The sequence below is a fragment of the Spodoptera frugiperda genome, chromosome 30, assembly GCF_023101765.2.
Source record: "Spodoptera frugiperda isolate SF20-4 chromosome 30, AGI-APGP_CSIRO_Sfru_2.0, whole genome shotgun sequence".
In the NCBI taxonomy this organism is placed as follows: domain Eukaryota; kingdom Metazoa; phylum Arthropoda; class Insecta; order Lepidoptera; family Noctuidae; genus Spodoptera; species Spodoptera frugiperda.
The window spans coordinates 10,388,141-10,400,286 of record NC_064241.1 but is presented as its reverse complement, the minus strand read 5'-3'; the positions used below and the strand labels follow the sequence as shown (position 1 = coordinate 10,400,286).

General features: G+C 38.4%; 1 protein-coding gene across 4 annotated transcripts in view; it reads left to right on the top strand.

Annotated features, from left to right (window-relative positions):
• LOC118269551 (serine/threonine-protein kinase Doa) overlaps positions 1-12,146 on the top strand; it is a 52,243-nt gene that overhangs the window by 17,000 nt on the left and 23,097 nt on the right. The window contains exons 1-2 of one of the 4 annotated variants that reach the window (XM_035584692.2): positions 8,730-8,865; positions 10,050-11,189. The exons of 2 other annotated variants lie outside the window; for them this stretch is intronic. In XM_035584692.2, the coding sequence (XP_035440585.2) occupies positions 10,150-11,189 (1,040 nt within the window). In that variant the 5' untranslated portion in view covers positions 8,730-8,865; positions 10,050-10,149. Of the gene's footprint in view, positions 1-8,729; positions 8,866-10,049; positions 11,190-12,146 lie in introns of those variants that run through there. One more of the 4 variants, XM_050707022.1, reaches the window with a different exon arrangement.

Here is a 12,146-nt window from a genome sequence, read left to right as displayed (position 1 = left end):
GTTACAACGTAGAGAGTACGATAACGCATCTCCATTGTATTCATATGAGTTCCAATCGATCGAACGTTAAACGTACCAAATAAATATACTTACGAGTGTTTGTTAAATAGTATATGTACTATGTAGTACCCAAATCCGTTGTGTGAGCTTCATGGAACTCGTAGCAAATAATGCTTTATTGTCTCGCCAGGGCATGCGTGGGTGATAGATAACTTGCTTCACAGCATATAGGTCAAACGCACTATATGTATGTATTTAAATATTATTATTATAATAGCTATATTATTTTGAATTACCGACAGCGGATGATACATAACCTAAATTCATATGTTTTTATAACATTGTATAGAAAAGACTGGCACAATGAGTTCACATAATGTTTTTAAATGTAATGCGATATTAAAAGATGTGGGGTATTAGAACAAGTGGGAACTCAAACTGACCACAGCTTAGTAACTTATTCGATTCTGACTCACTCAGAATCTATAAACGAGCACGTTAACCCAAATTTTCAAGAGCTTCTTACTTTAATATGAATATTGCCCAACACTAGGATTTTCTCCAGTGTCGTGGGTGCGTTTACAAACAAATACAAGTTCACGCACCCATGCCACCTAGACCCGAAACAACAATTTGTTTATCACACAGAGTTGCACCGTGAAGGAATCGCACCCGCTACACGTTGCACGGCTCCCGGTTGTCCAATTGGCTTCAACTCTCATTGTCGTCCATAGCTTTATTTAGTGCGTAGTGTGTAGCTCGGAGCGCGTAGCTCATAGGGCGTAGTGCGTAGCTCGTAGCGCCTAATGTGTATTGCGTAGCGTGAACTCTCAGCACATATTGTAGCTCGTAGCGCCGACGTCGTAGTTCGTAATGTGTAACGCGTAGCTCATTGCGGCGTAGTGCGCAGTTCGTAGCGCGTAGCTCGTAGTGTGTAGCTTGTAGCGCGTAGTGTGTAACTCGTAGCGTATTTACTTTTGGTAGAAACTGAAGAACACGGATGCTTCCAAAACAATTTCCATCGCCCTTACGTATACTGGATTCTGTCTAAAAGTGACATAAGGCTGATTTTTGGCCCGGTCCCCTCCCCAAAGGTCGGTGGCGCACTTGTGACGTCTTAGTGACGGAACTACAACAACAGTCCGATATGTAGTCTTGCTAAAATTTTGTAGATTATTTTATGTTAAAGTCTATAATATTGTAGAACATTTTATTGTTCTATCATCAATACTTTCAGTATACGCAATTAAAGGCGTTTATGGCAATAAATGTTTATTAATTTTTTTATTAGGGATCCCTATTTTTTTGTTTTTTCAATGTTATATTGCCTTTCAAATGGTAAAATATTTTTTAAAATCGGTCCAGTAGTGTTTGTTTGAAATCGTTACAAACGTACAAAATATAAATGTTTTTTGTTTATAATATTAGCAATTAGTATAAATTAAAATGTATCTTAAAGGAGAATGCTCACGAAGTATGGGAAAAAAACCCAGGCCCGGCGCAAACGATTTGTATCTCAGTTTATCAGTATAAATGTATAATAAAATCCCGTATAGGTACCATCGTCGAAAACGGTGGCTAAATGTAGGAAATTGCTATTTGTTTTTTGTCAGGGACTATATTTAAATCGATCAGCAGTGGACGTCTTTCGGCTGGTATGATGATGATATTTAAAGGATATTACGAGTAGAAGGTATTAAAACAAATGTATACATTATCAAAACATCATGTATTAGATTATTCAAAGTTCAATCATCTTAGTTCTACTTCTTATATTACGTTTTGTAGTGAAAGTGCGGGATTTGCAAAACCATCTTGGTGCCTTACCCACCCAAGGTAGTATATGATGGACATCACATGGGCACAACAACCGAGCGTCCTATTCCCATGTATGCATGAACAATAATATTCGCCAATTGCATTTCTGCCACTACCTCTACTATATAAACCGTCTTATATCACGCTGTATTGATGAGGGGGTGATCTGTAATTGATGCTCACGGCGTATACGAAGCGTATTAACTCAATAAAATAAAGAGATATTACTAAGTTTCATAAATCAAAACAATGATAAAAATTAATCCATGCTAAAAAATAAATATCAATTTCCAACATTTAGCCATCGTTTTCGATGATGGTACCTATATAGCATTTCATTACTCATTTATACTGATAAACTGAGATACGTATAGTTTGCGCCGGGCCTGGGTTTTTTTTGAGCATTCTCCTTTGGAAAGTGTATGAATCCACGTATTAAAAAGAATCTAACTTGTATGTAGGTATGTCGTAGGTTTATGAACGTGAGCTTTTACTGTAGCTCGACATTGGCCATCACACGCAAACAAAGCACAAAGGAAAAACACGTATTTGAATATTTTATTGAACTTTGTGTACGGATATTTTGCATCACATCATGTAGTTTTATTGGTAATTTATTCAATTCAATGTGGTTGCGTTTATGCGCGGTAAGTTAGTTCGTTAAGCTAGTTTTACTATATAAAGATATACCGTGACGATTCGTTATCGATTATGCAAATCGAATCATTTATTTCCTTTTTCGTAGGAAATAAAAATGCTTATTGTAAACAACGCTGTCGATGCACTCATCACGGTATTTACAACACGCATTACAATTAAGTGTGGGTCACGATTACGGAAGTTCAATACATATTTGAATCATTTTCGTCAAGGACGGACTGGGAGCCGGCGTGTGTACGTACTTATTAAGTGTCAGATAAGATTCCTCGCTGTACAACAGTGGACATAATGACAGTGGGACCTTGTCGCGCATCGATATCGGCTATCCTAAAGGGAAGACAAGTAGGTAAACAAGGTTTCCGTTTAAGGATTGGCAATGCATCGGCCGCCCACGTATTGTTCAGATATCGACGGAGGCGTCGCACTAAAACATTGCAAACAATCATTCGGTAATTCGTTCGTTCACGGAAGTATTTAACAGCCACTCGTTCCATGTAAATCGCAATACTTTTTAGTTATAACTTATGTGGGAACATATACTATGTGAACTACACGTACCTACATGCTGCTTGTCTTTTTTGTACATTTATTTGTATACCTACTAAAAAGAATTCCACGTAAAAAAAAATTAAGCACCGCCGACTGTCATTTAAACAATGATATTTTTATGGTCATGATCAAGTTTTTATTCTAATTCATTTGGACTACGACATTTTACGTTTATCTGGAAATATGTAGGTAACGGATGCCTTAATTTACCTATTTAATTGATTTTCAAAGAGTTATGCCTAAGGTACGACACAAGACAAACTAAATTCAACCCTACCATAGCCTTTTTTTCGGCGTTTAGGCGTATTGCAATTTTTAGATACCCATATATTGTGAAGAAAAACCTACACATATTTTGTAAACTATCCATTAATTATTTGTGGATCTTGAAGCACATTCATTCAAAAACACGCATAAAGATTATTAATTAAATAAGTAAGTAGATACTTGGTTGTCCAAATCTTGACAAATCTTTTTCGGAGAAAGTTTTAGCCTAGTAACATTGCCTGTCATTGAATTGAATGACGAAAACTTTTCACTTTCATCAATTAGCGAACAGCACAAAGGTGTCAGATGTCCTGAGGTGAACTCTGTTAACTATAGCCATTTCTCTATTAAATAGTTCTTGAAATGATCGTCTCTAATACATCAGAATGCGGGCGTGGGCGGTATTATTTCCTCAGTAAGACGCTAAGCTCGGAAAGCTTAATGTTTGGTTTACGCAATCAGATATTCGCATGTCCCGTAAACTTTGATCACTTTTGTTTTCAAACGTCTTCCGAGCTTTGCCGTGGCCCACTCTCGGCGGCCTTGATTGTTATCCACCCGCGCCATTGCACATTGTCTGCAGTCGTTTGTCATGTGACGTGACATGATTTCCCTTTTATCACAAGAAATATTAATCAGTGAAAGTTTCCTTTACGGCAATCTGCGACTATGAAGATTTATACGAAGTGTTTTAAAGCAATTGACGTTTAGAAAAGTAATGTCAAACGTTTAACCTTCTTCTCAACAAAATACCCATTTCCTCGTTTCGAATAGTCCGAAGTAATGTGTTTTTTCTTGATGTGAGTCATACTGTGCAGTGTGCAGGTGCTAATGATAGTGAATTTAATTAATGCTAAGTGGACCTAGGGCAATGCTACCGCTGTCTTTGTAGTGTAACTTGTGTAGGGCACTCACTGGATATGAATTCAGAGAATTTTAATTAAGACGAGTATGCTCGCATTTTCAGTTAAGTAGTTTTTTTTTATTGATGATTTGTTTGATGACTGATTGACAGAGTAGGCGTTTCTCATTGGAAAGTTACCCCAATCAGTATCGGGTGTAACCACCCACATGTGGATCATTTCTGAGACGCAATACAATTGCCGTCTCCTTTCTAATCGCACATCACAAGTGTGACGGTGGCCCCGAATACAAATTATGGGAACAAGCAATTTCTTGTATGAAGGATGGCGAGCACGGTAATGTGGCTGGCGACACCTACGCGCCTCCACTTCGAAGAATCCAACTGTACGGTGAACCGACTTTCTGCCCCAATTACACATGTCTTCATGCTGGTACTTACCAACACGTGGGTATACTTTCTTGAATCTTCGATTCCACTGTAACCGTCCTTAAACTTATTGTATACGATAGGTTCTGTATATACGTCGTTCTTTATGGTATGTCTATAATTCCCTTTAACCAATCATTATAAAATGTAACCTATGTATAAGGTTAAACGTTTTTACTGATGTGATGATCAGTAGTTTGTTTTTATTTTTGTCTGGACTGAAGGTTGTACCGAATGTGTGAGTCACAAACGTGTACAGGATCTTTGTTATGCTTCCGAGAAGCTCAACGGGTACGTCTTTGTGGGAAAGGTGTTTTAATGCAGGTCGACGGACTGATTTCTCCTGTCCTGCTTACCGGACGATATAAAAGTAAAAAATAATTAAATCGTCCAATTGGAAACTTAATGTGTTAGATATTCAGTTTATTTATGATCCTTAATTTAAAACGTCATTATTATACTGTAGTTTTACGAGACTCCATCATTTTTCTTTATGATAACCATTCACAATTGATCAAATTAATGAAAGTTAAGATTTGATTTTATGCTGATTGATGTATGTAGGCTAAATAAAAGACAAAAAGAAAATAACACCAAATACATCCTCCAGATATTACAGTAGTTCTCATTCCATTATGTAAGATACTAGTTTATTAAAACATTATTGTATATATTTACGAATAAGCGGTATGGGTTTATTGTAATTAAAAAAAATCCCTGGTAGAATAGGGCAAACAAACCCACAATTGACGCATTTATTATCGGTTGTAGTTTATAATTAGTCTCTGTAACTAATGAGTATCCTTTGTTTTCCTAGTGCGCACATGTTATTTAACATGTAAATTGAACATAACTGTACCTACTGGGGCAACCGGAAAATTTTACGGAAAATGGAACGTCATAAATGGCACAAATACTTTAATGAAAGATGACGAATCAATATCGAGTAATGTTCTGTTATACTCGTACCTGGTTAGTTGTTTGACCCCAATGATTAATGAGGACCGTTAGTTTTGACTCAGTTATGATTGCGTTATTTTTTGAAATACTTAGCCTTCGTAGGAAGACTGTAATACTACAAAGAGATTTGTCAAGTTGTTTGATATACCCTAATAACTGTCGTTAGTAAAGTACTTACCTATAAAATAATTCCTTACTCACGCTTATACAACAATAATAATCAAGTAGTGGCGTTGAATCCCATAACTCCAGGAAGTCTATTTATGGTCGGTATTTTGATATGTAATTTAGATTGGCGTTTGTTGGATTCAAACTCGTGTCTGCTTGATCAGGTTTCTGCTGTAGCTCCATTTATGGTGTCGGATTAATTCGCTGTGGTCATTGCTAGCATCGCGGCACTTAAAACACCCGCCTAATACGTATGTTCACGGATTATTACTTGTACAGATCAGCCACAGGGATGGTGGATTAGCTTATCGACATTAATTGCCATTTAACAGATAATAAGTTTCTTTTTCAACACCTGGTGCATGCTGTCGCATCCTCAATTCCGTTCACACTTTTGAAAAACACTTAATTACTTTCGGACTAGAAGAGGTTCAATGTCTAGAAATCAGATTAAATCAATTGACACTAATTGACAATCAGCCGGGAGCTTCTTGCGTTGGGGCCATCCATACTGAGAAAAAGCGACAGCGCGTCGTTGCGCTTGGCGGCGGTAGATTTTTCTTTCGTTAGTTAGTCTAGCCGGCCTAGTAATGAACCATTTGGGTCATTGGACCTCGCCGTTTGTCGGCTACTCGACGCCGCCTCCGGTGTCATTATTTTTTTGCCACCATTTACGTGCCACCAATTGTACTGAGTGACGTGGTCGCCTACAATCACAGATCGAACAGTGTTTTTACTGATGACGCGCATATGTAAATTCTTACCATCAATTTTGTATTTTTCTTCTTACTGTGTAACGGAGATGATTGAGGGTGCGTACAAACAATGTTGTGTAGGATGGGAGATATCTAACGGTGTCTTACTTAACACGTACCTATTAGTAATAACTTGACTAATAATTTTTACAAGAAAATCATGAATAAAAACCAAAATTATCTTGATATCACATATAATTAAAATTAAATATAGTTTCAAAAATTTAAAGATAATGACGCAGTGTCGCGTCAGTTTTTGATAACAGATGAGTCATCTTAGATAAAATTTCTGATGGAGTATTGCTCTATTTGAATATTCCTTAAATCAACAAATAAATGTGACCAATTATTGTTTTGTCAATGTGCATTCAAATGTCAAATTCATTTTGCTAAAATAGATCGATAATCTCGGAACTATTTCTGTGTTACTATTTACAGTATAATGTGCGATAAAGGTCAAGCAAATGTTGCAAAGCTTTAAGCCCTAAGGGGAATGAAATCATACAAGCGCATAATCGTTGGCAGTGACACACATCACCACTGAATAAGCAATAATGCTCCAGTCTAGGCCATGTTTGTTTCACACATAAATAAATATTAAACGGACCGTGTCACTATAATATTCATTAAATATGTTTACTATGTATCGGTGCTTTTAGGGTAAGCAAATCTTTAAGACAGACCAATCATGGCAATACTGTCCATTATTATGCGCGCTCCGAAATTCAATCACAAGGAAACAAGTCGGTTCAATTTTTATTTCTCTACTCTCTCGAGCATGTTCTCTGAATTTTATATTTCTTAGTAACAAACTGTAGGCAGCAATAATTTATGCACAAGACGACCGACAGGCTATAATTCAATTTGTTTTCATTACCTCTCTCCATGACTTTCTCCCATATTTGGTAACCTGGAGAGGATCATGCCCACTCCTGTCACATGGACTACGAAGTATCTGATACTAATCTATTGAGTAAAATACTTCACAATTTGACTAAAGGATTCGATTCCATTCTTCAGGACTAAATTTTTCACACAGAAGAAAACTAATTTAAATTTATCGTGTTTGTATTGGATACGATTTTCTAAAAATTATAAAATAGACATCATCAGTCCTAGCGGCACGCTAAGTTCCACAAAAAATAAAACCCCATATTGTTTCATTGTTGAGGTACTTGCGTGATAGCTTCTGTAGATATATTATTAAAATGATTAAAACGAAAAATAAAATACTTGTAAGATTTTGTGACTTAATCCTAACATTATCTAACTGTAAAATAATAATATTAATATTATACAACCGCGAACCGCCTTGTTACCTAACTTGTTTACTTTCCAGTTTCAACTGTTTGGTTTCATAATGTATAATAACTTTAAAAATTATACCTGAAAATGAAATTTATATTTATAACTCGTTTATAGCACAAACAATCTAATCCGATTTCATGTTAAAATGGGAATATCTGCTATAATTTCAGTAAATCTTCATACCTCTATTGTACTCTAATTAATAGTATTATTAAGTACCTATACATATTATACAGCTAGTTATATTTTCACTGTGGCCCAAATACATAATAATAATGTTCGGTTAAAGTGAAGTTGTTTCGAAATCGACTTAACCTTCTGTACCCCGGTTGGCTTGATGTGATCATATTTTTTTTCATTGAATGTTTTTTTTTTATCGTAACTATCGTAACGTTTTTTGACAAGGTTAAAACCGCAGTGTTATTAACAAAATATTTTTTGTTTCAGGTAATTATCCATTATAACGCGTGCAACGAAACGTTTAAGGTGAGATCCCACATGTTCTACTACGCAAGGCCAGGAAATGCAATCAAGTACTCTACGCAAAATACAACACTTTGTAGGTTGGCGTTAGATTCATGTCCATAAAATTACCAACACACTACAATCCGACAATCCTAATTTCTAATACTAAACTGTACCCCTGAATTTTATATCTCTTAAATAGAAAAAAAAAAAAATATTAAAACAGGCGTGCTACTATTGCAAGGTAATTTTAACTTATAAAGGCATATCATTTTAAAATGCTATTATATATATTGGTGAACCCGTGCATTTAGTTCGGTTCTTCGTTGGCAACTGTTACAAAGTTGTAGTAGAATAGTGCAGTCGGTCGTTCGGATGCAAGCGTGCACTCGAGCTCGGCAGTCGCTAGTGTATCGGCATCTCGTCGTTGTATCGAAGGTCAGTGCTCCTGCGATTCAGCCCGTACTGCTCTCGCGATAGAGTCACTAGTGGTGGACCGCAGGAGAGAGGCGGCGGCAGCGGTGGGGTCCTCGCATCGGGCCGCCGCGCTTTGCCTCCCTTCAGTCAGTTTAGTCGCAGCGGTGCACGCACACCGCACGCAGTTCTCGCGCTCGCAACGAGAAGGTATGCACGGACCGGCTCCGCCGCCACCGTCGCTATCGAAACGCATTCGCTTCCGGTGGCTGCTCTCCTTCCAACAACTGATACTACCTCTGTCCTACGCTACACGGACGTAATGTTGTGTCACTAAAGCTGGTTTTATTCGCTATGTATAATATCCTGTGCTCTATGCCATTTGGTTTGCTGCAGCCACCGAACGCGTCTGTGTCTTGTAAAGTGTATACATATTTATACTCAGTGATATCGGTTTCAGTGTTTGCGAAAATGTGTTGAACTAAATAATAATGATAAAAGTGTCGCTCTATTGTTTTCCTGGATATCACAACAAATAATCGCATTAATACATTAATAAACATTGTGTGTTGTTAATTCGTGATATGTATTCAATAAAGAAGTCTTATTATTGTTTTACAACATAATACTGTTTTTATAACCGTTTGAATTCAAATTATGTTAATTATTCAACATCAAAATCAAACAGCCTGTGCTATGCCTACACATTAGATAAAAGTCTCAGTTTGTCAAACTCAATCCTATGATAATAAACAATACCAACAGATCTATCTCATAATAAATAACTGTCATAAAGTGTTGGCCCAGAAAACATGTTTGAACAACGATACGTTGATATCGGTGCAGCTGGAGTGGAGACAGGCTAGGATGTGTCGGTCGCGGGCCATATGGCAGCAACGCCACTAGCCTTATTAGGGACGCCGACCAAGGCGACACTTGTTGCACTTATACGGTATAAATGCTCTACAAAACTGGTGACGTCTCGTCTGCCATTTAACATATTACTTTATCACTTACTAATGTTCATAAATATTAAAACGGCACTCTCGTTCATTGTTTCTTTATGTTCGATATAATGTGCGTGCGGTCGAAATGATTGACGTATAACTGCATAAGAGATAAGGTAGGATAGCGGACAGCCGTTTGCGAGTGCGTTATGCAAGCAGGCTGGTAAGCTGAGCGATGGCGCACGGGGCGGTTCGTTGACCAGTGCGTTGTCCCGCCGCTCCGTCGCGCACCGCCCACCGCGAAGGTCGCGGCCCACAGCCCACCGACACGTCCACGACTTGCATCGAATACAAATACACGTGAAAATAACACACTAATGTATTACTTGCACCCTTCTACCATTATCATTAGTTCAACACTTTTCTCACTCGCAACGTTGTTTACAGGTAGAGTCGATATGTGTTCAGTGTGCTCTGTGCTAAAATAGATTTTATTGTGAAGAATAATACGTTTTTATGACTGTTGACTGGAAATTTTGATCTCAAAATGGTGACTTCGAGAATACCGGCTTATTCTCTGAGTTCGGAGTTCAACAGGGAGTTCAGAAGTTTCCGCATAACGCGAGCCACACCACGGTCGACTCTGTACGCTCCCGCTATTGTTCCTATACACGAGTACCCGAGGGTCAGCGTGCACGAGCGGCGGGAAGCACTCAAAGCTGCACTGGCAAAGGCGTGGTCTTCGAAGAGCAGTGAAAAGAAAAAGCACGACACGTGGACTGTGCCTACTGAACAAAGCAGAGTTGGCATCACTGCGGCCGATTTCACCGGCAAGACACAGTACAAGAACGGCGTCAACGGCGACGTATCGCGTGTTGCACTTGCCAAACACGAATTCGAGAGCAAGGATGCTGAACGAACAGAAACTGCTGACAACAGAACTGATAATGGCCAGCCTGCTAGCTTTACATACAGCCGTGTTAATGGAAACGGTATCGATATACAAGAAACACTTAAGAAGGGCTGTGATAAAGGTTTACACAATAAGGATTTAAGTTATAGCGATTACCTAAATAATGTTCCTAAATGTAAAACTAGTTTCGAAAATAACTTCCTCAAACAAAGCCACGAGGAACGCTATAGCAAACGAAATGGGTATGATGCTACGACTAAACGAGTCGATAGAGACATCAACCTAAACAATCTCGAATATAGCAGCCTAAACGGCGACACGTACGATTCTTTGAAGTATTCGCGAACTGCGAACGGAACTGAATCAGTACAATATAAAAATTACGGTAAGGTAGACACCGTTAAAAGCAAATTGCTCAGCACAGATAGCCCCAAAAGCGTGACGTCTTGCAACGGAGAGAAATTAAATGGATACGGTGGTTTGGAACGGCGCAGTGCAAAAGAGCAACAGCGGCCTTTGACGAGCGGTCCTAAGGCGATCGTTGAACAGAGGTTAGCTGAACGTCTCGAGGTGAAGGTGGCTGAATTACCCGCTCTCTACCGGGGAGTAGACTCCTGGACACCGAAATCAGCCGCATTCCAGAAGAACATGCGGGACCACGAGTGGAGCGTTTCGTATGTACCAACATCCAACACAATGTCCCATACTAACATACTCCATACCTTTAATTTCACAGAATATTTAAGAATCCCACCTTGGTTTTGTGTGTTTGTAATGAGCGCGCCGAAGTATATACCATGCTAAACATGTTGGAAACCGAGTTTATTCCATGCGCTTATAAATAGGAAAAAAAGCTAGCGCGCAGTCGGTAGCTCGAGTGCATCGACTTGCTTCTGATCCGGTCTGAGTGCAGCGTGAGCACTTGAGTAGGCTTTTACATTTCGTATTTGTCAACAGAGATATTTTACAACGAATCTAACCATTCCAGGAACAATATGAACGTGTTTACATGTATGCATTATTCTGCTCGTACCTCAATGTAACAGTTTGCCAACCTACAATATTATATATTCAGCTACCGGTTAAAATAGAAACTGGACTAAATAAAAACTTTTCCTTTCCATTAGATGTGTCATAATTTTTGTTAACTGAGTCTTATCTGTATCACATTCGGTATGCTCGACACTCATTCTTATTTCGCAGACATTATGTTTGTACCGTTACTGTACGGTTTACTGAGAATTCGCTAACTGTTTCTATGACATTGTAATTGTTTTTACCAGTTTAGCTTACTGGCCATGACCCCTATAACACAAAATACATTATTTTGATACATTTTTTATACTAGCTCGTTTTATTATATTGAAGTATGGCAGTAGACGTGGTGAGGGCTCGAGGAGTGGTTGTGCAAAATCATTGCACAACTCACCGTGACTCACCATCGTTGCGCTTTATTCCATCCTGCTAGCGGTTGCTTAATCTCTTTGCTCATTAACGCCATTTGGTTACTAAGTACCTGATTCCTTAAGGAATAGAAAACTACTTGCACTACTTGTAAAGCAATCTTAAAGTAGATATAAGATCCACCGTCTGGCGGACCGTAGCCTCCATTTGTGCACGTTTACACAGAG